The sequence below is a fragment of the Seriola dumerili genome, unplaced genomic scaffold (genome assembly GCF_002260705.1).
Source record: "Seriola dumerili isolate Sdu_G_001 unplaced genomic scaffold, Sdu_1.0 BDQW01003649.1, whole genome shotgun sequence".
In the NCBI taxonomy this organism is placed as follows: Eukaryota; Metazoa; Chordata; class Actinopteri; order Carangiformes; family Carangidae; genus Seriola; species Seriola dumerili.
In genome coordinates, this window is record NW_019177904.1 from 58,397 (window position 1) to 85,955 (window position 27,559).

The following is a 27,559-nucleotide window of genomic DNA, read 5'->3' on the forward strand; positions in this document are numbered from 1 at the left end:
TTATTTATTTAGTGTGTTTCCTCTCCTTTCCTTTCTTGGATAACGTTCAAATTCCAAAGACAATCCTGCGAATATCATTTTATAATCCTTTCTTACTATGAAAAAGAGTTTTACAGTTTATAACTTTCTTTGGCTCGATAAAACATATTTGAAAATAATAAGTACAGCTTATGTATGTGTACTGTAATGTGGATCTGGATTATTACAAACTCGTAGATCTCTGTCTGATTTGTTACATCAACATCCAAATATTATTTCCTGAGAAAATGATGAAAACGTGTTAAAGGGAAAAGTGTTAAAAACAATTCAGGGATCTGCACCACAACTCACTGGGTTCGTCCCTGGACCACGTCTCATCCTTCCAGCAAGTTCGTTGGAAATCGGTTCAGTATTTTTTACGTAATCCTTCTGATAAACAAACAGACACGGGTGAAAACTTAACCTTCTCGGCGGAGGTAATGATATAACAGGACTCGGTCTGAGCCAGTGGATCTGAGGCTGTAATCAGCAGCAGGTGCTTTGAGCTCTGACAGTCAGGAGGTAGAAAACATGGAGTCTTATGTAGTTGGGCATTAAAATATCATCCTGCTGGTGGTTTTGATCTTTTCCCTCCCACTGAAAGAGGGAATTAAAATGTGGGAACGAGCGAGTCACTGAGTCCCGTTTAAAAGATCTTCAGACAAGTTCTGAAAACAATCTGCTTTCCTGTCTGATATAGAGTTTCAACATCGTTCTCCCTCTTTCAGAAATCCAGAATCTATAAATATGCAAATGAGTTGGACAGGAACTTCCTGTGTTTTATTTTGAAGTGTTGATCCATAAGAAGATATATTTGTGGTTTTAAGAACCAAAAACCATCTCAGTGTAGTTTTACATCTCCTCTCTCAGGCTTCTCTCTGGAGCTCTAGTTACAACAGGTCGGTGAGCCAATCAGAAGAGAGGAGGCTCTGAGCCTCTCTTCTGATTGGCTGACTGTTTTCTGAGTGATCCAATAAAAATATAGCAGATTTCAGGTAAAAACACTCAGAGAAACCAAATCCTGTAAAGGTTTGGATGGTGGGTCCAGGTGGGCGGGGCTTGGTGACTGCTTTGTTGTGACATCATAAAGTTCCAGAAGTCCTGACGGCCCGTTTTAAGGCTCAGTTTCTGAATACAGGCTGTGTGCATTTCTCTGTGGACTCTGTCCCTGAAGCTCAACAGTGAGAAAAAACATGTTCTTGTTTTTTTTTTTTTACAAACAGATTCAGAGAAAATCAAATTCAATCATTTAATGTGTGTCAGAGTCACCGACAGCAAGTTTCAGTCAGACATCATGTCAAATTAAAGTCACTGCTTCTAAGAGGAATCTGGACACTGACACTCAAGGTCTCTGAGAACTCGACTGAATTCACATTCTCAGACTCGTCATTCTTATTTTATATATATTTCACAAAGATCCTGTCACAGTGAGACACCGTCACACAACACTGATGATTAGAATCTCAAATGGCACATTTAATTACCTCAAACTTTCTCTTAATTCATTCACTTTTTCTATATTCATAATAAGGAGGCGTCATTAACATCAACATTCACACCTTTACAGAGGACAGTAGTTTCACAAACAGGAGTCGCTGATTGTCAGAGGAGTGTTTCTCCGCTACAACACATACTAATTTGTGATCCTTGAAATCCAAGGAGCTGCAGGTCGAAGTAGACGGCGAGAAGTTTCCCTCTTCATGAAGGCACATCGGTAAAATACTGTACAGAGTCAGTCAGTCGTTAAGACAGAGACGGAGCTGTTCTGCCTGTTCGTTCCCTTGTTGTTAATGCAGAAACATTTCCATGGTAACTGTCGACTGTTGCTCCCGACGACGAGATCGAACTGTCGCATGTAACTGGAAATACAGTTTTTCTTTTTCTTCTTTTTTGTTTGGTAGTGGTTTGTACAAAAAGTGTTTTTCAGCGTCTTCACTCGCTCTGCCTCAGAGAGACACACAGTCTCAACCCGACAGCCTCGACACAAACACAGTGACAGTGAACACGTCTGAGGCCGAGGGTTTCATCAACTTTACAGTCAAGTACAAAAAACAAAAAAACAAAAACAACAACATGGCGTCGCTGCTGCACAAGTCTCATTAGTGTATTCAGAGCAGAGCGGCTTGTGGCAGCGCTTCAGTTCAAGATACTGGAATGATGTCGGTCGTCACGACAACCGTGGTGTGTGTGTGTGTGTGTGTGAATTTATTTCATCTTGCAGTAGAGGGTCTCTCTCTTCGGTCGTAGTGCTTGGGGTTGATGGGGAGCCACCTCCACGTTTATTAATCTGTCGGGAGCAGAAGGAAGAGGCTGTTAGGAAGTGAAGTGTCATCAGGACAAACTGCAGCTGAGCGCTGTCAGACAGAGACCCAATCCCAACAAGTGCTGAACCCTCACAGATTTAGGCTCCGTCCACACTACTACATTTTTCTTTCAAAGTTCATCTCTTTGTGCTTCAAGCGCCAAAAAGTGAGACTCTTGAAAACTCTGTGGTTGTGTTTTATTTTGAAAACTCTGGGGTTGTGTTTTATTTTGAAAACTCTGGGGTGGTGTTGTATCTGGACGGACAGAAACTGAGACGTTTAGAAACGATGAGGTCACACTCATGGTCTCTCCTGATTGGCTGTCATCAGCCTGGACTACCAGTGGTGATACAACATGAGAATGAATGACAGAGTTACTGACCTTCTTGTCTTTGCAGCTGTTGTTCACTTACACTCTCTGTTTTAACGCTACAACTGTCTTTGCTGTTCCTCCTTCAGAGGAGACAATCTACTTCCTGTTTACACCGGCTCGCACATGCTCAGTGTACGTGATTGGTCATGTACGTCTGTGTTTTCAGGACGAACATCGTTTTTGTTTGAAAACACAGTTTCAAAATGAAAACGTCGTCGTGTGGACGCAGCCCCAGAGTTTTCTAAATAAAACGAGTCCAGCAGACGGGAGGAGGGAAACGCAGCAAAAGAGACAAGTTTTAAAACAAAGACGTAGTAGTGTGGAACGTATCGTGAGGCCCGAGTCCTGAACCCTCAGTCTTCATCGATCGAGTGCGAGAGGCTGCGACGGCAACAAGTCAGACAGTGCGTCCGATCCCGTTTCTTTTTTCTGAACTCTGACCTCCATCTTCAGTTACCGCCTCTAAACACGGATAAACTCACTTATTTTGCTTTTCAGTTCACTCACACTCACACACTCACTCACACACACACACACACACACACACACACGTCACACATGTAGAGGTTTTCAGGATGGGCGTGTTTCTGTGAGAGGGAAAGAGCAAGAGGACCCGGCGTCTTAAAACAATTATGTGACAATTTATACACGATATTGTCATTTTCTACTTCCCACGTGGAACAAGCCGCTCCGTTTGTAAAGAAACTAATAATCAGATGTGGTGAAAGCAGATTTTGTCAGTCTGTGAGGGTGGACACCGAGACTCGCCCTAAGACTAACAATAAATCACAAATGCACACAATGAGACATCAGACATGAAGCAGAACTGATGCCCTCACAGAACAGATTATTTTACTTCATGTTCTGACCTGTATTATAATGACACACCATTCTAAAATCTTATTTCTAACTATATTAAACAGCAGCAATACTGTACTTACAGTGCCACTCACTGGTATCAGCATTTAAACAACAAGTCTGGTTCTTATTATGAATGAAATCACATTTAAAGACCAAAACCTTCCAAGAATTGATCCCTAATAACAAGTAAGACTCTGACACACCTGACGACAACATTTCCTCTCGTTCGTTTGGTAAAAACTACATCGATCAGCTGTTTTAAGACTGGAAATGAAACTATATGTTGGTGAGTTTTTAAATGATTCATGTCTTCAGTAGAAACCAGCGAGCTCAGCTCTGAGAGCCACAGACAGACGGACTAACACGCTGTCGATTTGAGTCATTATCAGTTAATGGATGTCGTATAAACCCAATCACCTCTGAGCGAGGGGGGAAACATAACGAGGCGTTCTTCCAGTCCGTTACACTCCCACACATACACACACTGTAGATGTCCATATGCAAAATACATTAAAGAAAAGAAACGCCCCTGTAATCATGTCCTGTGAGTTTGGACGCTCCAGCGAGGACGACCGGTGTGTGAATGTTTAAAAAAAAAAAAGGCAACTGGTCGGAAAAACAGGAAAACTGAACAGAGACGTAACAACAGTGAGAGGATGGTGAATCTGAGCTGCTTGATCAGGACAGGACTTGGCTTTAGATAAAGTTCATAGTGACCTTGGTGAGCAGGTGGGAGACAGGACTCTGTTATTACCCATAAACCAACGGAAAATTTGCCTCAGTTTGTTTGGATTTGTTGTAGGATTTTCTGCTCTGGTCCGACTCAGGTGGTGAGTTTGTAAACTTGTAGGTTCGGTTCGTTTTCACACAGAGAAAAAAAAATCAAGTGAACCCAAAATGCATCATTACAAACCAGGTGAGACCGTTCCCTCCTCTGATTGGTCAGATTGTCTGGCGGGACGGGTTGCAGGTTGCAGGAACTCAAAGCTCAAACTTGTGAGTTCACCTGCTCGGGACCGGACCGAGGCCGCGTCCCACGAAGGGTCTCGGTGCGATTGTTTTGATCCGGTTACTGTTTTCACACCCGCTCAGATGCGTGTGAGCTCGTCCACCCACAGGCACATATCAGATGTTTGACTGATCACTGGTTAAACTGGTTCTGGCTTCACTCTGCGCACGTATTCACGACATATTCGACATGCAGACAGCCAGTGGCTGCAGGCAGGACTGTGCAGGAACTTTTCCAATCTCAATAAAGAGACAGAAGCCAAATTTACTTCTTGTGTTTGCCAATGGAAACAAACCAAATCCTGTTTCATTTGGAGCATCTGTCCAATTTTATGTCAGTGACAATCCTTTTTTTTGTTTTCCCAAATGTAAAAATGTTTTGAGTCATTATAAAAGTTTCACAGTTTAGAGAAACTTATAGACTTTCTCTGTTATTTAAGTTTTCTCCGTCTCTTTTCTGCCTGCACACTGTGACACTTCATAAAACCTCAGTCCAAATAACTGGTTTTACTCTTTTACAGAAAGCAGTGACGTGAGTGGTGAAGTCATGAAGCAGCCTTTAAATTAAAAACAGGAATAAAAACAAAAATGAAGGCTGATGATTTTAAGTTCTTGTCTCTGGGACCACGACATGTCTGCATCACAAATATCCCCGTGGTCATCTCCAGAGCTTCAGCACAAACCGGTACATTTAAACGTGTGTGTTATGCCCGAGTGTGTGAACCCACCTTAGTTACTCATGATGTGTTTCTCCTGTGTGTCATGGCCGTGCGAGCCTTTTACCGGCTCTTTATCGGAAGCCTAGAAGACGACCACACACTGTCTTACACGTCAGCCAATCAGAGAACACAGAGACAATCAGCTGCCGGTGCGATTGGAGGCGTTAACGCAGGAGAGACCGGCAGCATCGGGTTTTTATTTTAAACTGCGGACGTGCAGAGATGTGAGTTTTCATGCGGAGAGTCATTTTCTGGTGGCGATTCGTTCGACCATGCAGTTAATTATAAGGAGGTGCGATTGGTTAATTGTGTGTCATACAGTTAAAGGTGGAGGCGTTTGGTTCGTTTACCTCCACAGCTCTTTGAATTAACTGATTATCATGCAACAGAAAAGATAAGAGAAGCATCAACACATTCCTGAGGATAAAGATCTGCTCCATCATGGAGGCAGAGGCTTTTTCTTTCTATGATTCCCCAAAACAGAAGAGATGGACTAATTAGCTTTTACGCAGATTATCCCTTTGATGTAGCACAGACTGTTCGGCTAATTGGCTTCTATAAATTAGGTGATTAAAACAGTCAGACATAAGGTTCGGGTGATATCCAAGATGTAAAATCTCAGTCAAGGTTTGGAGTGAACTCGTTTCCACTGCGTTTGGAGTGAAGTCACTTGAGATCATTCTGAATCTGCATCAAATCACTCAGTGATGAAACGATGCATCACTGGATAAACAGCATCTTACTGATGCAGCTGGTCGACGTGCTAGTTTAGCTAGGAGCTAGTTTTAAATGTGAAACACTTCTGGTCCTACTGAAAACAAACATGTCCATGTAAGATGCAAAAACATAGTTAGAAATTTCATAAGGTTTACTTTTAGCTAACGATTATTTTCATTATCAATTAATCTCTCAGTTGTGATCAATTAATCACTTCAGCCACTAAAATGTCACAAAAAGTAAAAAGTAAAAAAAACAAAAAAACATTTCTCTCTCACATTTGAGGCTGAAACCAGCGAATCTTTACTTAAAAAGTCATTTTTGGTCGATCAAATAATCACTAGCTTTAGCTGAGAGGACGTCAAAGTAACTGCAAAACAAAATATATTAAAGAATGTAAAGGAAATAAATCAAATATATTCTTGCTGCACTGATCAGTCGATCATCAGCTGTATTCCACAGGTCCAGGTGATTTTGACAGAGTGAAATCAAGGATCAGATTTTGTTGCAGTAATTTGGATCAAGCTGATTGAAAACTGTTCGAGAACGTGGCGGTTTTACAAACCCCGGGATTCGCCACCACGGTGGAGGTCAGAGTGGCGTTTAAATGAGACCTCTGTGAACACAGAACATCCAGAACCAATATGAAAACCTGCCAGCGCTCTGAAAACTGAAAACCACTTCTCTGACATTTAAACCTCTGAACAAACAGCGGAGCATTAAAACAAAGAGCGCTGATACAGAGATGTCAACAGATCACCGGCTGGAAACACACACATGTACTCATTAACTCTGACTGCCTGCTTTATGGCATTATAAAACCAGTGTGTTTCATAACACACACACACACACACACACACACACACACACACACACACAGGCTGATGATGGTGATGTTGACATGTGCAGCACCTTTGATTCGTCTGAAGAAGAGTTTGACATTTTTCAGAAACACATATTTTCACTTTTTTGTCCAGAGATGAGAAGATGCTAAAATGTGAAGCTCGGAGGAGGAGAGTCTGTCGCACACTGACATTTCCAAGCTCCAAGTTTTTATGTGCAAACACCAAATATTGATCTGTTTCTTCTCATGTTTATTTATGCTTAGCGGAGCTTAACTAACACACACACACACACACACACACACACACACCCGTTTAACTCTTGGCAAGAAAGTGCAACATGTGCATTTCTGAAAATGTCAAACTGCTCCTTTAATGTTCTCTATGCAGCATCACAGACGACATGTTTTATATTTTTTATCTCAAGTTTCCTCAGAGACGTTCATATTTCATCTCATCTTAAAGAAGACTCGGTGTTGTTACAGAAAGTGTTGGTGTTGTACAGGTGTTATATAAACAGCAGAGGAGCGAGAGCGGCTGCGATGAGGTGCTTTAAGTGAAGGTTATAAAACTGCTAATGATCAATAACAGCATTTTATTGTCGATATTAAAGGATAACTGTGATAATATTCTATATTTTCCTTATTGTCAACAAATCCCACGTAATATATCTCACTACTAACAGGTACTGTGTGTTTATCAAAACCTGATATATCTTATTCCTCTCTACAGCACCAAATGTGGATTAATCCGCCACTGAAAATAGTCCCTAACAAATGCAGCTGTTTTAGGAAAATTACTGAGACATTCCAAAGATAAATTATGTATTTGTGAAGTGTTTTAATGATTCAAGTCTTCAGTAGGAAAGTGTTGGTTTTGGTCTTTCTGTGGGATCAGCAATGATATTTACTTATAGAGCCAAGTTGTAATAATCTAAAAATGAGGATTTAATACAAACTTTCATTTTAAGGAGAAGGATTAAGTTGAATGTTGAATCTTTACAGGACGATATCAGGCTAAAAAAAGTATTTACACAACATTAATAAACTGTAGAAGCTGAATTCTCTTTGCTCTTTGAACAAAAACGTAAATATGAATTTATTTGTTGCTCTAATTCACATTTTCTGTTTATGTTCTTTACATTTTAATTCTTAATTGTGAGACTTTTGGAAGCAAGTTCCACAACTAGATGAGTGATTATCTCTCTGACGTCTGATGATGGAGATACGTCGACGGTTTCCTGCACACGTGTTGAATGCACGATACAATTTGTTTCATTGACGAGTCTAAAGACTGAAAGTATTGATTAGCAAGTGTCCCTCTATAGTTCACTGTGGGAGGGGTGGGGTGGGGGGGGGCAGATTAGACCCATAAAATATGGGAGGTGTGAGTGAATGTCAGTCAGTGCGTCCTCACTCCCTCCTGCTCCTTTTAACGTCTGTTTTGTGGGAGAACATGCGCAGCTGTGCGACATGCTACATGCAGTTAAAGCTTCAGACTCTTCATGCTGTGTGGAAGCGTTACCTTCACTCTGTGACGCACCAGCGCGGCGATGACTATCGTTGCCAGGCCGAGCGCGATGAAGCCGTACTGCATGTACTCCATCACCGCAGGTAGAACGACCAGGTTGGTGTGGAAGGTGTTGACGATGGGGCCGTCGATATACCCGCTCTGAGGGGGGGGGGGGGGGGCAAAGACACAAAGGGCCCAACTGACTTTTAACTTCTTACTTTTAAAAAACACAAAATATTTAACAGCTGAGCAAAAACACATGCAGTTTCTTTTGTTTTGATGTTGCAGTGGGAATAAAAAGGTTTCCAGCGTCTCCGCAGCCTCCTGTACAATTTTGAAAGTGAACGTCGTCCCCATCACTCCATCAACGTTTATCCAACAATTATTGACACAAAATATTATCAACTAATCAATTATGGATCGTAGATTAAGCTAAACTGAAGTTGATTAAATAGTTAAAGCTTTTCCATCAGCGTTAATTCTTACTCATCAGCGCATCACGACAGGAGTGGCAGCCTGTTGTTTACTTTTTAACTCACAGTCTGCTCTAACTAACTACCCGTGTTTTTGTTAAATCTAAGTATCTAAATCGTACATGTTTCATTATTCATCTTATTTTAAGTATTGGTATTATCTTTTTGCAGTTTGTCTTTCTTTGTACTTTCCATTTAGCTGCTGTAATACTGCAGATTTCTCCACTGTGGGACTGATAAAGGAAATCTTATCTTTTCTGATCAATCATCCTGATCTTAAATCATACTCAGCTTTCTCAAACTGCAGTTTTGCTTTTGATAATTGACATATATTTGTATTTGTCTGACTGTTGGCACAGAAAATTTCAGAAATGATAATGAATTAAACTGACTAACTAACTAACACCACTATTTCTTTATGATGTAAATATCTATTGTAAATATAACAAGAAAGAAATATATCTATTAAATATCTCTGTGGTCGATACAGAACAGAAACTATGTTACATCATATTTAATAAATACAGTTAAACTTTTCAAAAGTCAAACACACTCCTTCAAAAGCTGCACATTTTCTTCCTGTTGCTTTTATAATCCTCTAATCCTGTTTTAACATTATAATTTGATAATTTTACACTATAATAGTGATTAAAGATCAATGATGAACATGCACTGTGCATGTTTGTGATGCTCTGTTGAAACCTTCCCTCTCACCCAGCTTGATGCAGATGTTTTCAGTTTGTTTTCTGTTTCCAAACTTATGAGCAGAACATTTTGTGTTTTTGCAAATTCTCGGTAAAACCGAGTCAAAGCCGCTGAGGAGACAGTTACACAGAACAGGGGAAATAGTGACGACTCGCTGGTGACACTGGGAACGGAGAGGCAGGAACCATTTCCTGCTCCAGACACATGCACATTAACAAAAACAAGTCACAAGTCGTCTGAGAAATGACAATAACATGCGACAGTGAACGTGACAGCTCACCTCCTCAAACCAGATCATGGGCATCACCACCTCCGAAATCTTTCCCGTTTCTCTGCAAGGACAAGAACACTTCAAACTCCAAGGCTACATAAGAAAAGCAGGAAACATTCACAAGCCTTTCATATGTCATAATGAACAGATATAAAAACACAATACATGACAACTGTTAATGTCATAATAATACTTCAGGGGATCATTTCCTTACGTAATTCCTGACACTCTCTTCATGTAGAGGTTGAGCTGCAGACGGATGGACACGTTCAGGGGGACACCTGTTTGCTGCAGACACACACACACAAACACACACACACACACACACACACACAAAACACACAAATCTCAAATGAGGAATAAAAACTGCTTTAATGTCCTCTTTGTAAATGAGTGACAATTATGCCTCAACTAGAGAATTGGAACATTAAATCTCCAGCCAACTGTTAAAAGAAATGTTCCCATATAACCAGACAAATGAAGGAAATCCTCATGTGTGAATGATTCTTTTGGGGTCCATCTTTCAGGGATGATTTTATAGGAATTATTCAGAGATGTAAGAGTGAAAACAATGCGTCTGTGCAAAATTTTCATCGCAACCCATCCGATAGTTGTTGAGATATTTCGGTCTGGACCGGCAGACCTTGTCTTTTGGATCCTGCAGGGATTTACTCAGGAGCATTAGTGAGGTCAGGCACTGATGCTGGACTCGGAGACGGTGTTGGACAGGGGTTAACGTGAGGTCTCTGAGCTCACCGCGTTGTTGTATAATGCAGCATTATGATCTAATTTGAGCTAAGGGGCCAGATCCAGAACATGAAGATTATACATTCCCCACATATACCCAGTTGGAAAGTCGTAGCCAAGAACTAATGCAGTTTAATCGATCTGGGATAAATCCAACCAACATTAAGTTTCAGTTTCAGAGATGTTAGATTCAGCTGTATGATCATTTTGGAGGATGTGGGCAAACTGTGCCGTGTTAGAGAATCGTTTCTGTCGTTCAGCCAGGCGTCCATGACGGAAATGATCTGGACAAAATAATAGAAACAAGATGGCAACGGTGGATCAGCTTCAATACCGCTCCTCAGAAACCTGTGGGTGACGTCACAGAGGCGACGTCCATCTTTATTTACAGTCTATGGATTCATCACAGGACTGTTGTATTAGACTGAATTAGATGTAGCTGGGTGTATCTACTGAAGCTCGTCTGGGTTGTTTGCATTTCTTTAAACCAATCACAGCCGTCTTGGTGCGCTCACACTCTGCAGGGGAACTTGTCGTGGTGGAACATTTGTACGTGAGGAGGTGAGCGAAGAGAAAAAAACAGGAAGGACGTGTGTCGACTGTGTGACGGTTGATCACCTTCAACAAAAGTGGAGGCTTTTGAAAACGGTAACAGGCCGGGGAAGCAGACAGTGGGAGGTTAATACCCACAATCCCACTGCAGGTTAACTGAGGAGAAACCTTCAGAGAAGCAGCCAGAGAACAAAACTGTCAATTATGAGAAAATCCACATTTTTAAAAAAGGAGTCAACAACAGTTTGAGACCAAAAGTCTGCGTCACGTGCGAGTTTGTCCAAGGCCATGTCCAGTTGCATCACACTGGCAGGTCCCTGTTACTCAGGCTTTTGTGTGTTTTTCTCTGGCAGAACAAACTGTGATGCAGCCCGGTCCAGACCCCCAGCTCGGACCCCGCGAAACCAAAGTCACTAATTACCCAGGGTGTGTTTTCTGCAGTTTGGCAGCGGAGGTTTAGATTCACCAAATGTCTCTGCTTTTCCTCAGACTGTCTCCTGGCGACCAAAATGTTTGTTTCAGCAGAGGATGGCTCCACTCTGACTCATGATTATCATCAAACCTAAAAAATTCATCCACTTCAGTTGCTCCGCCGTCTCCTATTTAATGTTGGATGACAATTGATTCTGGTATATTTGGCTCGGAAATCTTTCACAACCGTTCTCTTTCATGCCGTAACGTTTCCTCAGGCATTTGGCCCTTCAACTGCACAAATCCTGGACTCTCATGTTTGGTAACCTCCGGCGAGCGAGAGCCGGAAATCAACAGTTTACTGTACGAACCTGCAGGAAATGAAATGCCCCCCCCACCCACACACACACACACACACACACACACACACACACACACACACACACACACACAACATTTTCATCTTGTAGGAGATGGAAAATCCTCATAACTGCAGCACCAAAGTTTAACAAGTTGATCAGTTTATACTTGTGTCGAGCCTCTAGTCTAAAATAATAGTCTGCCATGTTGCTGGCTGGGGTTAAACAGTGTCTGTTGAACACTGGAAAAGTTTGATAAAGAACTAAAAACACTTAACACATACTAAAATCTACTTTTTAATGAACTAAAATGTATTTGATCTGCAAGATTTAATCTGATTTGTATATAAAACTGTATGTTCTTTATTTTATAAAGTACAAATCAGACTTATAGACGTGTTTCTGAGCTGATGGTAAATATTCTGCACTTATCTTACTCTTTTCTACCTTGATTCACAAAGCACTTCACAGTTTGCCTCTCACTCATTCACAGATTCACGCAGACATCCATCAGGAGCCACTTCACGTTCGGTGTCTCGCCCAAGGACATGCGGACGACCGGCAGCCACGGCTGCTCTATAATCACGACACGTACATCCCTGAGACGTCTTCACACAGAAAAAACACCAACCAGAGCCCGTCAGCGCCAGGTCGTAGCTACCACTGAGGTCCCCGAGGAGCGTGCTAACTCACCACAGGCTGTTGTTTTTCTAAATTAAAGTGATTTCTTTTTGTTGCCTAACAAACGTAATTGAAGTTCCCCTGCAGATAAAGATATGAGGCAGCTGGAAAACAGGCAAATAAAGTGAGTCTGTCAAAATATATCTGGGCCTGGATGCTGTGAGCGCACGGCAACGTCAGGCCTTCATGTGATAAACACAGTGTTTGCGCACTGTCCACAAATATGTAGGATGCATATATACAGTGCATCCTTTATGTAGGTCTGAGGATCTTTAGAGTCTTAGACAGAGAGAAGACACAGAGACAGAGGAAGATGATGATACAGTAGATGAGAGCTTTTAGTTTGAAAAACAGGAAACTGAAAAAAAAGGAAAAAGAGAGACGTGACCGTGGCCGTCTCTGGTCCTCTGCCCTGGCTCCCGCTGAGGTCTTAATGAGGAGATTAACATGAGGAGCTGATGGCAGCAGCAATAAAAATCAGAACGTCCAACATCCCCAAAAGGAAACCTCCCTGTTAATGTCAGCATCCAGTGATCTGGTCAGAGCTCCGGGTTTTAATTAAGTGGTGACAGGCTCCAGTTAAACCTACAATTGTTTCTGAAGAAGAGAAAAAAAAGGCAAACAGATGTTGAGAGTCTGTTCTCCTGAAGGACTGCGGCTGATAAATAACACGCTTTCACGACTTTTCTTTCTGCTCAGAGAATTTCTGCATTCATTTTTATATCCGACATATTTATATCTTACATCATTTATCTCGGTGTATTTTGATGTGAAGTTTTAGAAGCACATTTACATCTACAACAGTCATTTTAGTTGCTTTATTTTGACAGTGCAGAAATGATTCTTTTCACCCCGCTCCTGCACGTTCGCATCCTCGCTCGGTTTCTATTTCTGTGAAAAGCAGATTTTTTATCTGAAATCGCCATAAATCTGTTGAAATCGTCAGGTTTAGTTTGTGTGTCCCTTCAAATCCCTCTCTCTCGTTACCCATGTCCAATCAAACATCCTCTCTGCCCCGCCCCTTATGAAACTGCTCAGCAATTTGTTTGATTTGAAGCAGCTGTAAAGAATAAAGTCATTGTTTGGTTTTCTTTCTTAAAATGCCCCCATCCCGAGCTGAACACAAAAATCTTGGCGTCTTGTTTATGAATTTGACACGACTAAAAAAAAAAAAAATTCCTCCCAGTGCCCGGTTGCTTCACATGTGAATTCAGGGACTTTCAGTAGTTGCCCCGTGGTCGTTCGGAGGCCTGTTAAAAGCAGCGGGGGTAAAAGTTTTGGGTCGTGAAGTCAATATTCAAAATAGAAAAATGTTAATGCAAACACAGCATGGTGGTGATTTTCACTCTGATTCTTCTGTGAGGGACTTTCTTTTTTTTTTCCCGCTCTGTGAGTCCGTGAAGCAGATTTCAGCTGTGGACATGTGGCTCTGATAAAAAGTTAATATGGAGCTGCAGTCGGGAGGACAGGAAGACGACTGCAGCTGTCGGCAAACGGCAAGAGGCCGACGCGTGACTGACACGCTCGGCCTTTATCTTTTGATGGTACACTTGTTCTCTTCTATACCGTTGTCACTCTGCAGGACGCTGTTTTCACACCCTGCGGTGAACATTAACTGATGAAACGTTAACCCTCTGATGTCCACGGATGTTTGTATTAATATCTTTGCGACAGGAAAGCGCAGACAGATGGTTTAAATGTTGTTAGAATCTGAAGACTCTCCACTTTCTCTGACGTATGCTTGGAAAAACATCACACATCACTCACAGCCTCTGAAATGTGGTTAAAGTAGAGTGATAGTCAACACCACGACATCACCATATTACATATAAACTGGGCAAGATTTACAAAATTTTAAGCATTTATTATCCATCCATCTGCTATTTCACTCACTATCTTTAAGAAACTATAGAATAAACACATTTCAAGCCCCAAAACGATTCGTAAAGGTTTATTTTCTCTATCAGATCTCAAAAACCAGGCTTCAATTTTTTCAGCATTCGGGCCAAATTATGTCTCTGCACAGTTCTCCGCAACGAAAAGGAAATAAATTAGAAATAATGTAGAAATTGAGAAAATTCCCTCAAAAATAAACAGTTCCACATCAATAAAACTGGACTGTTAGAAAACAATTAGCTTCATAAAGGAGCAAGAAAGAGGAAAAACAAACTGAATGTTCCCTTCATACAACAGGATATTCACATTTAAACTGATGAATAAGCTCTTTAAGAGGCAGCGTTTCCTCTGTTTACAGACACAAACAGTCCATTGTAACTGTTGTCATTATATTGTTTACACACTATAAAACTTGTTTACTTTTGGAAGACCAATTTCATGATTGGGAATTTATTTGGAATAAACAAAAGGATTCAATATTAAAAAGGATAAACAACCTCCACATCCCATCCTGACAATAAGGGGCGCGTCTAACACCTGGAGCCTCGAGGCGAGTTTGGACGGCAGGATTGATCGCGCTCTACCTGAAGCGCCTGAGCTCGGCCGACCTTCAGGAGCGGTGAAGGGGAACGAAGAGAACAACAGTGGGCGAGACTCCATGTTCTGTTGGCTGAACTCAATTATAATAACAAATTTAATTTCTTACAGTAACATAACATCTGCACAATACCTGGAAGTAAAATGTGGCTCCTACAGTTAGAATAAGCAATAGCACTTTTATTTTGAAGGCCTGAAGTTATGCGTGAAATCCTGTTGGAGAGTTACTGACAACACTGGCGAGCATGGACATTGTATATGAGCCACTGGGAGTTTACGCTTGTCACAACAGACTTTAATGAGACGTGAACAGTTACAAGGAAGACTTATTACCTCTTTTTGTAGCTTTTTGTTTGTCTTTATTTAACTTTGGTAAAATGTCAGTCTAGTTTTCACGGTAGATTTGGCGAGAAGTCTCCAGATATATCAGAAGAAAGAAAAGCACTTGTGGCTGCCTGAGCTTCGAGTTACAGACCGCAGCTTCCTGTGACAGTCGCTGTGTCTGAGAGCCGAGCACCTGGAGGAACCGCGGGCCGGAGAGCAGCTACTGCGAATCTAACACGCCTTGTTTTTCACAAGATACTGGAGAATATTACGTTTATGAATATGATATAAAATGAGAGATTAACTCGTCTGTGCTCGACCAGATGACAGACTCGTGGCTTTAATGTTATCTATAGACGGCTGATGCGACCTGCTGCCGCCGTTTGTCTTTTTAAAAATCGGTAACAAATCACAAAACCTCCAGCCTGAGTGAATATTTAGAACGCAGCTCTTCGCTAACGATAACCAGAGGCCGAGTTTAGCAAGTCTACGTCTGAACTCTGAGAGCGGTGCTGCAGGTGACAGCGGAGCTCAGTAAAGACGGGATCAGATTTTACTGACTTTATTTCAGTCGACACCTTCACTAGAATCAGCTCCATGCATCTCTGGTAGTTCATGTCACTGTAAACTCGCCTTTTCTGGCAGTGAAACATTGTGAAAATTAATAAAACAATAAAAGAAAATTGACTGTGTGTAAGTTTTGCTGAACAGTGCCCACAAGAGTGAACTGTAAAATGTAGTTTTAGCGGTCTGTGTGCTAACGTTAGCCTCCATAAGCTACTGGTCGAACCAGACCAAGTCACACTGTTGAACTGAGCCACAGTGAATTTACTGCTTCGAAATTCTACGAATCAGAGCAGAGACGTCACACCCATGTCAAGATAACCGCATTAAATCCATCGCCAAGTGATTTCCTTTAATCTTTAACCTGATATCAATCTAGGCGTGCTGCATTCGAGCATTTCATGAGCTAAAAAAAACAAAAAGGTCGTTATCAAACCAGATTTTTATTGCAGCCATAGAAAGTTTCTAACAACCCTTGTCTCACAAACAACCGCAATTACGGAGAAATAGACCAATTTCCAATTAGCTTATCGACACTGCAGGTCACAGCCGACACCATATACTGCTGCTGAATGTTTACTCTGACAGGGTTGCATAATGACCTGAACCGTGGCAGTGTCACAGCAAAGTGACATGAGTAGTTTATCGGAACCATCATCATCATCATCATCATCATCATCAGTGCACTTTTACTGCGTTACTGTACAGCAATAAAATCCGTTGTCATCGAGTTCATTTTAATAAAAAAGGGACTTTTCCTGTGACAGTCATTAACTAAAACTCTTAATATGTAAATCACAGTATGAGTTGACGCTCAGACGTTGATGGTAAATATCAGGGAAACGCCGTCGACTCATCGTGTTTTTACTTTATTTTCTGTTGTATTTCTTGCATTCCTTCCACTGCAGATATCATGTTGTTTTCATCTTTTATTTTTATTTGATTATTTCCTTTTGTTTCCTAATTTCTTATGATTAAAATCTTTACGTATTGGTTCCAACATTAACCCCGGACGGGTGTGTTACCTCACCTGCGGCCCCCGGTTTAGATAAAACACTGTGATATAACGAGAGGATGTTAAGTAAGTGGCATTTACAGGATATCAGGTCATCAGATTGTTTTAGTGCGGCTGTTGTCGGCCTTGGTGTCCATCTTGACTGGACACTCACTGATTACATATCAAGGACTTACAAAACGTTTGTGTCGTGTTATCTTGGTGTAAACACAGACAGAACAATATCAGATCAAAGTGTAAGTGAAAGGTTGGGTCCCACCATTACGGAGAAATGTTATTAATTAATTCTTAACTGATTTTTATCAGGAACACCTTCCAGTCTATTACAACAGTCCTGCAGTAAATTCTCCCTCATGCAGGTTCGGTTTGTTTTTAAACTGTTGCAGAGAAGTGCTGATTCAACCGTGTGATCACGTTACAGGCTGCAGCCGGTCTTTGTTTTTTTTTTGTTTTTTTTAATTCTGGCATGAAGCTGCATCTTTACCAAAGACATTCAGGGACAAAATGTTGGAAAAAAAACAATTGGAAAGCTTCATATTTTGGATGTAGACTGTGAAAGAAATAACACGGAAAAAACTCAAACCAAAGTCTAAATTACATTTAAGGAGGAGGAAACTATTACAGAACACAAAAGAAGAGGAAAGACATGAGCCAGGACTTATGTAATATTTGTGAAGAACTGACGTGTGCGAGAGTTTAGGCATCGCCAGAAGTTTTTTTTTTTTTCGCGAGGCCTTGGAGAGTCGTGGGTGAGGGAGGTGTGGGGGGGGGGGGAGGCCAGCAGTCCTCCACAGTTCAGTGTATCTGATCAAACCAGTCCTCAGCAGCCTGTCAGATCTTCATCTTCACTCAAATATATGACGTTACAGACGATAAAAACACGTTAACCTCTTCAGACTTTTCGGTTTTTCCATACCTTGCGTTTTGGCTCATAAAGTCGTGATTTTTTTAAAAGTTTCACTGAGTGCTACACATGTTCAGAATCAGCACAGCCTCAGCTAATTATACTATATTATATATGTCTGACCCTAACCATCACTCAATAAAGACTTCTGTGCAGGATAATAAGGGTTAGTAACCCATAAAACAACAAATAACAGGTAAGTCCAAATCTTTTCTAATTTTTGATATTAGTTTATCGAACAAAGTCGGTGACTCTCGCGAACAAACGGAGGCTCGTTAGAAAGTGATAATTCTCTAGTTTAACATGGAGAAAACTTCACGTCACCAGCTCAAATAATTGCGGAGTTATGACGCTGTAAAGACAACGTGATACTGACTTAAAGTGCATCAGTAAAGGCTGCGGTTTCAATCTGTTCTCAAACTCAATCACTTCATATTAGTGTGTGTGTGTGTGTGTGTGTGTGTGTACTGACCGGGTGAATGTCGATGAAGAGGCCATGCTCTTCCTCGTTGGGACTGAGGCCCAGCACAGTGTCCAGGAGAACAGGATCAGCATTAAAGAAGTGAGGATGAGAGATGAAGACCGGAGAGTCTGTAAAATAGACACAGAATGAGACACAATAAAAATGAATGGAGGTTGTGTTAATGTTGATCCTCAAACTGGTGTTTTTGTGTCACAGATTCAAACACTAGAGCTACAGAGGGAACATTGATTGGTGCTGAAAGAACCGATTGATAAATCATTGAGTCCAACCCCAGAAAATATAATGTAAACATAATTCAAATCAATCATTTAAGTCCTAAATCAAACAGAAATACCTGATTGTAAGTTAAAAATCTTACATTTTATGGATAAACATCTTTGAGCAAAGCAATAGTCATCGATTAGGTCATTGATCTATTTGTCGTGAACACTCACTGTGGCGACAGCTGCTGACGTTCAGGATGCCGGACTGTCTGCAGGGGCAGAAACCTTCGTTGGGGGCGTACTCTGTCCCGTTGGCGAACAGGGTCTTGGGTGCGACGTATCGATACAGAGGGATCCCCTTCATCTCACCAGGACGCTGGTAAACCAGCTCCATAGATCTGAATGGAGAATGGAAAGTGGTCTTATAAGTTTGCAAAATGAAGTGTGAGAGAAAGAACTGCCAGAACAAAGTAAATGAAGTGTCTCACCTGCAGGCGTCAGGGCTGTAGAAAGGCAAAGTGGTCTCTTTAGTCATGAAGGGAGGCCACATCTGTCCAGCTGTTCCATTGATCATGTTAGACTGAGGCGTCCTCCAGTAGTTCAGCTGGTAACAGAGAGGACAGTCAGATGTGAATGGACAAACACACACACAGACAGGAGCAGCAAAGACCGACGGTGTCGTGTTGACGTCTCACCTCTGTCAGGCCGTTCCAGGAATCGACTTTATGAACCTTCCTGATGTCGTCCTGTCCGGTGAAGATGGTGAACAGACCGGTGTTGGAGTTGTTGAACTAAAAAGAGAAACGTGAACACAATTCTTTATCTGCATGAGCTTATTAATCACTGACTGAAACAGCAGATATTTGAAGAAGACTCAAAAAGTTCATTGTTTATGGTCGAAAAACAATTATTAAAATTGCCGCTGGTTATATTTCTATAGATTGACTGACTGATTTAAAGCTCCTCCAGTGTAAAGGTCTCTGTCCATGTGTAGTGTGATTATAGATCAGGTCTAGCTTCTATATTAATACTGTGAAAGTATCAAAGCCTCAGTCCACAGAGAAATGCACACAGCCTGTATTCAGAAACTGAGCCTTAAAACCAGCCGTCAGGACTTCTGGAACTTTGTGATGTCACAACAAAGCAGTCACCAAGCCCCGCCCACCTGGACCCACCATCCAAACCTTGCAGGATTTGGTTTCTCTGAGTGTTTTTACCTGAAATCTGCTTTATTTTTATTGGATCACTCAGAAAACAGTCAGCCAATCAGAAGAGAGGCTCATCTATTTTGCTCCTTGTCTCCCTGTCGTCATAAAACTCAACCGTGAGCGTAATTCTCTGTTTTTAAATACTCACGTCAGCAAAGAGGCCAAACTTTCCCGTCGAGGGCAGCGTGCCGGGCAGGTATTTGTTGAGGAACTCGACCAGTTTACTGTCGTAACCCCACATCAGCTCCTCCACGGTCTTGGTCAGGAAGGGCCCCTCCTTGAACGTCTTGAAGGTGGTGCTGATCATTAAACGCACGGCGAAAGGCAGGTTTTCCATCATCACCGCTGCACCCTGGGAAAAAAAGAAGAAGAAAAACACACAGGAGTGACAAAGCAGCAGTCAGCGGCGCTGAGGATGTGCGTTGAGCGAGAGGAGGCGACTTCTTACCAGCACCAACATGTTCGGGATGGTGATGATGTCGGACTCGTTCCCCGCAGACATGGACGGTTCGAAGTAGTATCTTCTGTATTCCTTGTATGACACCGTGTTGTTGGGATGAAATGTGATGTTGTCTTTCTGACACCGTTTCCTGTAAAAGAAAGACGTTGAGAGGAAAAGCTGTGGTTCAAGGTACACAGAACCCTAATAATGTGATAAAGTGATAAAGAGGCAGATAAGACGGACGAGAGAATAAACCATTTCACTAAATGCTGTAGTAGAACTGGGGCTGTGTTATCAAACCCAACCCCGCTGATAGCACACAGCTCTATCCTGTTTATTGATAAACTGCTTATCATCGGAGGGTCACGGGCTGGAGCCAATCCCAGCTGACATCGGGCGAGAGGTGAGGTACTCGACAGGTCGCCACGCTATAGAAACAAACAACCATTCACACCTACAGGCCAGATTAACCCACATGTCTTTGGATTGTGGGAGGAGAACATGCAAACTCCCCACAGAGAACCGTCTTCCTGTGAGGCAACAGCACTAACCACTGCCCCACCGTGACACCCTGATTCCTTTATCAGGTCGTCCCTGATTTAAAACACTTCTTTGAGGCAACATTTTACATTTGAGAACTTTTCGTTTATTTTGTTAAATTAGAAAATTATTTTTCGCGATATTGCAAATTGCGATTTTGATTATACTTCAGTTAATTGTGCAGCTGTAATGGGAACAACCCATAACTCACAGTGTCACTGTACCGTGTAAACTCCAACTGACCCGAACTGTCTTTCTGGACAACAGAAAGTTTTCATTCTGTCTGGTGCGTTTAACGGTTTGTTTTGCATCAGTAACAATCCAAACACAGCAGTTAATACTGGCCTGTGATTTCAATTACGATAACAATTCGTTAACAAAGCACAGGGCTGCAACTGACGATGATTTTAATTAGATTAATCTGGCGATTATTGGCTCACTAATCCGTTAATGCCGATTTCCTGAAGCCCGAAGTGATGTCAGATGATTGGGGTTTTTTCTTCTTTTAAATCAACAGTGGAAAACCTAAAAATATTCACTTTATTAATAAAAACAAAGAAGCTGAAACTGGAGCTGAAACAGTTTTGCTTGTAAACACTAACTTCACTGATTCAGTCAATTATCAAAATAAAAGCTTATCATTTTTCTGTCAGTTCATTTATTGATTAATTGACTAATTCTTTCAGCTGTAACAAAGAATTTAATCGATACAAACTCCTGAAACTCTTCTGCACGTTGTATTAAAGAGCCTTAAACAGCGAACTGGCTTTCAGTGTAGGATTTGAGTTATTATTTTGATTTGAGAGCTTCTACATTTCCAATGCTCTGTTCTAACAAGGGATCCCTGCTGTTTCTCATGCAGCTGTTTTGTGAGCACTTGATTAGGAACACCACAGTGAGAGCGAAGGGAGGAACGACCCAGTGTCAAACAGCCTCGGTTCTTTGTGTCTGGGATCCACCAGATGTTGGAAACTTTTCCCCTGAGGCTCTGCTCCACGTTGACACGATTACATCACATCACTTCTGCACATTTGTCAGCCGCACAGTCAAGCTGCCAACCTGCCACATCCCAGAGGTGGTCTGGCTGGACTCAGGTCTGGAGACCGGAGATCGGTTGTTTCAGAAACACGCAAACCCGCCTTCGTGTGTCACTGAGATCACATCGTTTGAGCTTAACCTGAAGCCCCTGAGCTGTATCTGCTGCCACGTGATTGGCTGATTGCATGACGGTGCACAGGTGTTTCTAATAAAGTGTTCAATGAGTGTTTACACATTTGATTACTGATTTGTACTGCGTATTATTCAAATATTAACAATTACATATGGATGCAAACAAAACAACCGCTAGTAATAATAATAATAATAATAATAATAATGGCCCGGTGGTTGAGGAACGCTGCCTTAGAGCATGGGCTACTCAAATACAAGTCCAGGAAGAATGAAGTATGTACTTATAAACACTTTTTGATTAACGGTGGCACAGTGAGACCGTCGTTGTGTAACTGAGTGTTTAACCTGTTAGCAGACACCCAAATAACCTGAAATAATAAAGCTACAGTTTTTCACTCTTCGGTCTCCTTTGAAAGATAACCCCTCTAATTTTATAATCAAAAAGTCAGAGTGAGTGGAAGAGATACTGAACCAAAGTAACAGAGGCACAAACGTAGCAGAAATTCAAACGGTAATACACGTCCTGTCGTAGTTTTGTGTGGAGTCACAGTCGACAGCGATGTGAGAAAATGTTTTGCACAGACGGAAACTGGAGAACTAAAGTTGTAACCTTGGTGACTCAACAATAACCGTGATGGCTTCATGACAAATCATAACATACACTTCCAAAAAAAGTACAAATCAAATTCGATTATCACACTTGAAACAGCGTCAAGCATCTTCTATAAATGGCCTTCGATAAATCGCAAAAACACAAGTCTCCACATTGCAAAGCTCAGCTCGGCTCTGTTTGGCGTTGTGGAGTTCTCCCGCTCTTCAAAATAGCCACAGTTTGATTGTGAATTAAACAAACTGGTCTCATGCTTCCCCAAAATCAAAATGAACCCGTGTTTCTCAGTCTGCTCGTTCTTAATCATGATTTTCACAGTCGTCCTTTATTTCCATCGGCATCGACACAATTACACAACTGTCCTCACACGCTGAGAGGAGTCTGAACCTCTCGTGCAAAACTCTGTGGCGTGCACCTTTAAGTTTGTAATTGCTTTTTCCTTTAAACCCTCTGCAGCAGTAAGATGAGAACGACTGGACAAAGTGACAAAGGAGGCAAGAATCAGTTATGAAATCACTGTGCTCCTGCAAGAACCTTTTTCCCTCCACATCCATCTGAACTCTCACAAAACAAACAACAAACTAGGTCAACATATGCAGCTGAGGCATACGCTGAGTAATGCTCTCACACCAACATACTTCCCCCCTCTGTTGGTACATATATGGTGCAGTTATGCAACAGTGTTTGGGCTGCATCCCACCACGTTAATAAAGGAAAGTTTATTAGTTTGAATGCACACAGTGACCCACATACTGTGAGAGGGGCACACAGTGTTCCACAAAGCCGGCCAATCAGAGACAAATGTACAGATCGCTTCACCAGGGCAGGAGCCTATAGCCAGACAGGACCATGTTTTAATAGACACAATAAAAAACCCAACAGATGGTTCAGAAATTGGGTCAAAATATATTAAATATTTCTGAAAAATGATCCTATTTGACAAAGTGAGCAAAGCAGAGAGGACGACCTTCTTGCAACACATCTTCAGGTTGCAGGACAAAGTTTACTGATAGGGAAATACAATACAGCAAAAAAAAAAAAAGATTATGGTTCAGCATGTGCTCTCAGGGAGGTGTTGGATGTAGTTTATTTAAATGCTTACCTGTACACATAAGGTCCTCGCTGCTCCACCATGGGCTTCTCTCCCTTCAGGATCTCCTTGGGGTTGAGGACGTTGAAGAAGTAGACGGACATGTAGAAGGGCACGGGGATGTCCTTCCACATGGTGTAGGACACACTGTTCTTTGGGTCGATCACTGTGTTCTGTCATGAGCGGGATAAAGAAATATGGGAAGATGTATTAAGATTAAAGGGATGAAACCGCCATTTAATTTCATTATCAATTCACCTTCAAATTATAAACAATTTTTCCACAAAATGCCAGAAAATACGTCTTTAAGTTGCTCGATTCGTCCCATCAACAGTACAAAACACAAGATATTCAGTTCATTATCATTATTGTTGTTGTTGTTGTTGTTGTTGTTATCATTGTTATTAAAAAAGCTTTAAATCTTCATGTTTAAAAAGCTGGACAACACAAATTGGTTAAATGAATGAAACAATTAGAGGTAATTGATCAATGAATCATTTCAGCTCTGATATAATTGAATTTAAATGGGTACACATAAAAATTATTTTTACATTCATAAATAACTTAAAGATTCAACTGTTCTCCCACTGAGAGACCAGCGTCGGAACCAAACAAAGTCACATGTATTCTGTAACTAACATGCATAGATTACATTATCTTGTCATATAGGTTCACACTGTGTCCGTGACCTTTATTTTGATTTCCACACTGCACCTTTGCACTGTGGCACGCAGCAGAAGTCAAACTCTTTCATTCATCCTTTCCGTGCCTTTTAGAAAATCTGAATCTTTTTAGATGTAAACACCAGACTGACTGAGATAAGTGGATCTGTTGTACATGATATACAGATATCTATACTTTATTTAATCAGGAAGTCACATTAGGATCAAGATCTCATCTACAAGTGAGACCTGAGAACAGAAAAATTAAAATAAATGACAAAAAATAAATATTAATAGCACAAATACACATTTTCAGCGATTTAAATATACATTGAGATATGTATTCATACAAACAAGTGGACATGTGTTTATATAAACAGCGATCACTTAAATGCTTTTAAATATGCATTAAGACACACAACCAGGTAGACAATCAGATGATGACTAAAACTGATTCACTGATCATTTTGTGCGACTAACAGTCCAAAAACCTAAAACTATTCATCTTGCAGTTATATACAACAACACATGTTCGCAGTTTAGAAGCTGGAAACAGTAAATGATCAATCGATTAATCAACTAATACTCATGTGTAAAAGTTCTAGGGCTAATGTGACATTTTATTAACATTACAATAATAATACACATCATTTAATAGTACATTTTCAGTTAAGTGATGCTATGCAAAGATTTCAACATCTTTTTTTATAAGCAGGGGTGGACAGTAAGGAAGTACTTGAGTACTTTACTTAAGTATATTGTTCCAGTATCTGTACTTTACTTGAGTTTTTTTTGGAAACTTATAACTTTTACTCCACTACACTTAAAAGACAAATACTTTTGACTCCACTACATTTCTCTGAAGTACTCTTAATTTGAAGCAGAGCTTTTAGTCAGAGGAATTTATTTTATTTTATTTTGATAGAGAAAAACAAATCACAGTCAACTGCTCCACTGTCAGAATTTTTAAATAAAGATTCCTTTCGTTTGTTTTAAATGTTTTCTGTGTTTGAACACGACCAAGATCCATCACTACCTACAAAAATGTTTAACCCCAGATAAACAGCATGTAGTTAGCATCATTTTGTTGACTTAATTGTGTGTTTATATTTCTGTCAGCTTTGTATCATATTCTACAAGCTTTTTATTCTACAGGCTCTACAGTTAGAGTCATTAGGTTCTGTAAATACACTGTGGAAATATACAGCAATGTATTCACATAAAAAAGTAATTTTAAATCAAATCAGTACTTTAACTCAAGTAAAACTCAAGTACTGGAGTTATATTTGACCAGGAGGATCTATACTTTGATTTAAGTAATGGAGATGTGAACTTTGTCCACCTGTTCATAAGAAAACCTCCTCACATAACATTAACACTCACATTATATTATATCATATTCTTATTTCTCCCCAGTATTGTTTGAGCCTTACGAGCCCGCCACACAACGTTTCACCACACATATTTGATTTATGCTAGCAGCAGCACATGTTATTACTGTTTATAAGCCTTTTGTTAGCTTGTCATCATTCAGTGGTTTCCTGTGAGACCTCACCTGAGATGAAAGTGCGAACTCAGCACATTAAAACTCAGGTTTAAACATGCTACATATCCACGTCCGGACGCCGCTTACCTTCACTATCTGGTCGTCGATGATTAACGGTCCCACAAAGGTAAGAACCGTCCCGAACACCACGGTCAGGACACCTGCCACCATGAACCCGACCGCGACTTTAGCTTTATTAACTGCCATGGCTCGTTACTGTTAGTGTTTATGTCCCGGTTTAGCTTGTTTACGTCCGGATGGTGACGGTTAAACGGGGCTAGCTAACTCTGAGCGACCGCGGCGGAGTCACAGCTGTTAACGTTGTTGTTTTAATGTTTACAGTCCACGCTCACACCGGCTCATTAGTGTTTCTGATCGATAACGTTGACCTACATCTATTGTCGCTGTATTTATAGTCTGCAGACCACGCCTCCGCCGCGCAGAGGATTCTGGGAATTGTTGTTCCCCACTCATTCTACACTCAACTACAGATTTTCACACATTAACAGTGGTGGAGGAAGTTTTGAGATGATATATATTAACTTAAAGTTAAAGTACTGAAAGTATGAAACGTTAAAGTACTAATAAAAATATATATAAAATATGAAATTTCCCCTGTGACTAAAATATTATCGTATATCGGTTGTGGAAGACATATTCAAATTACATATATTTTTATAAATATATTGTTTTACATGTAGAGTTTTATTAAAATTATTTTCTTTTGTTTTTTCTGTTTTATTAATAAAGCGTTTTTTTTTGTTTTTGTTTTTGGAAGACTGTGTGGAAGCCAATGGTGATCCAAATAAAGTAATAAATATATATATATTAACTAAAAATGAAAGTACTGAAAGTATGAAACGTTTAAGTACTCATAAATATATATGAAATGTAAACTAGCCCCAGTCACTGAAATATTATTATAGGCCTACATCAGACACATATAGATGATATACATTCACTAAAAGTACACATAGACAAAATATAAAATATAAAGTTAAAACAAAATGATTGAAATTGAAATTGAATTTGCAAAGACTAGCAAACATCAAAGTTTCACTTACAATGAGCTCAGTTGATGTTCTGTCACTTTTAGTTAGTTAGTTAATTACATAACTTACAATACAGGACAATGATGAGGCCAAACAACACGGATACAGTATCAACAAACAACATGATTTAAAAATAAAAATAAAATTAAATGTAATAAAATGAGAGATGATATTTTGAGTGCTGCGCTGTACACAGTTTTGTTGACTCCAGCTTGTCTTTATCGCTGCGCCATATACTGTATAGTCTATGTGTGAAACAGACTGTATTCTAGGTGGTACAGTAAAGATTGCCTATATATGTAGAATAAATGGCAGTAAAGGCTTTACGTGTCTGTGAAGCTGCAGTAATCAGCGCTTTCTGCAGAGAAAACTGCAGCACGCTTTTATCTGCTGCTCTCAGACTGATAAACATGCAAATAAAGAAAACTGTGCAGAAAACTGTGACATAATTTGCATTTGCGCAGATAAGAAGAAAGAAAAAGAAGACACTGTTCTTCCTTTAATAATCCGACAATGAAGACCTTCAGACTTTATTTTCACAACTCTACTGTGACTTACTTTAATGATTTGGTCCTTCATCACCGCTGGCCCCACAAACAGAAGAACCGCTCCAAAGATCACCGTCAGAGCACCTGCCACTATAAATCCAATGGCTACTTTGGATTTATTTATGCGCATGGCTGCTGCTGCTGCTGCTGCT

At 40.6% G+C, this 27,559-nt stretch overlaps 1 protein-coding gene across 4 annotated transcripts; it reads right to left on the bottom strand.

Annotated features, from left to right (window-relative positions):
- Positions 1-1,253: 1,253 nt before the first annotated feature.
- On the bottom strand, positions 1,254-27,559 carry scarb1 (scavenger receptor class B member 1). 4 transcript variants are annotated; one of them, XM_022769554.1, is made up of 14 exons: positions 27,418-27,559; positions 23,612-23,772; positions 20,196-20,337; positions 19,896-20,099; positions 19,235-19,330; positions 19,028-19,143; positions 18,771-18,937; positions 18,325-18,443; positions 10,017-10,090; positions 9,812-9,863; positions 8,366-8,512; positions 6,565-6,615; positions 5,292-5,364; positions 2,218-2,305 (listed from the first exon to the last, which is right to left on the bottom strand). In XM_022769554.1, the coding sequence occupies exons 1-13, from the start codon at positions 27,535-27,537 to the stop codon at positions 5,293-5,295; spliced, it is 1,521 nt and encodes a 506-aa protein (XP_022625275.1). In that variant the 5' UTR covers positions 27,538-27,559; the 3' UTR covers positions 2,218-2,305; position 5,292. The 4 variants fall into 4 exon arrangements, with proteins under 4 accessions (XP_022625276.1, XP_022625275.1, XP_022625274.1 ...); XM_022769553.1 differs by lacking the exon at positions 27,418-27,559 and adding an exon at positions 25,895-26,158; XM_022769556.1 differs by lacking the exons at positions 6,565-6,615; positions 27,418-27,559 and adding an exon at positions 25,895-26,158.

Bases quoted from the DNA above. Each gene is read 5' to 3' on its own strand.
- scarb1 (XM_022769554.1), bottom strand. From the start codon at position 27,537: ATGCGCATAAATAAATCCAAAGTAGCCATTGGATTTATAGTGGCAGGT. The intron at 18,938-19,027 runs GTGAGACACTTC...TTCTCCATTCAG, and splicing joins TACAGCCCTGACGCCTGCAG to ATCTATGGAGCTGGTTTACC. The intron at 18,444-18,770 runs GTGAGTGTTCAC...TCTATTTTACAG, and splicing joins CGTCAGCAGCTGTCGCCACA to ACTCTCCGGTCTTCATCTCT.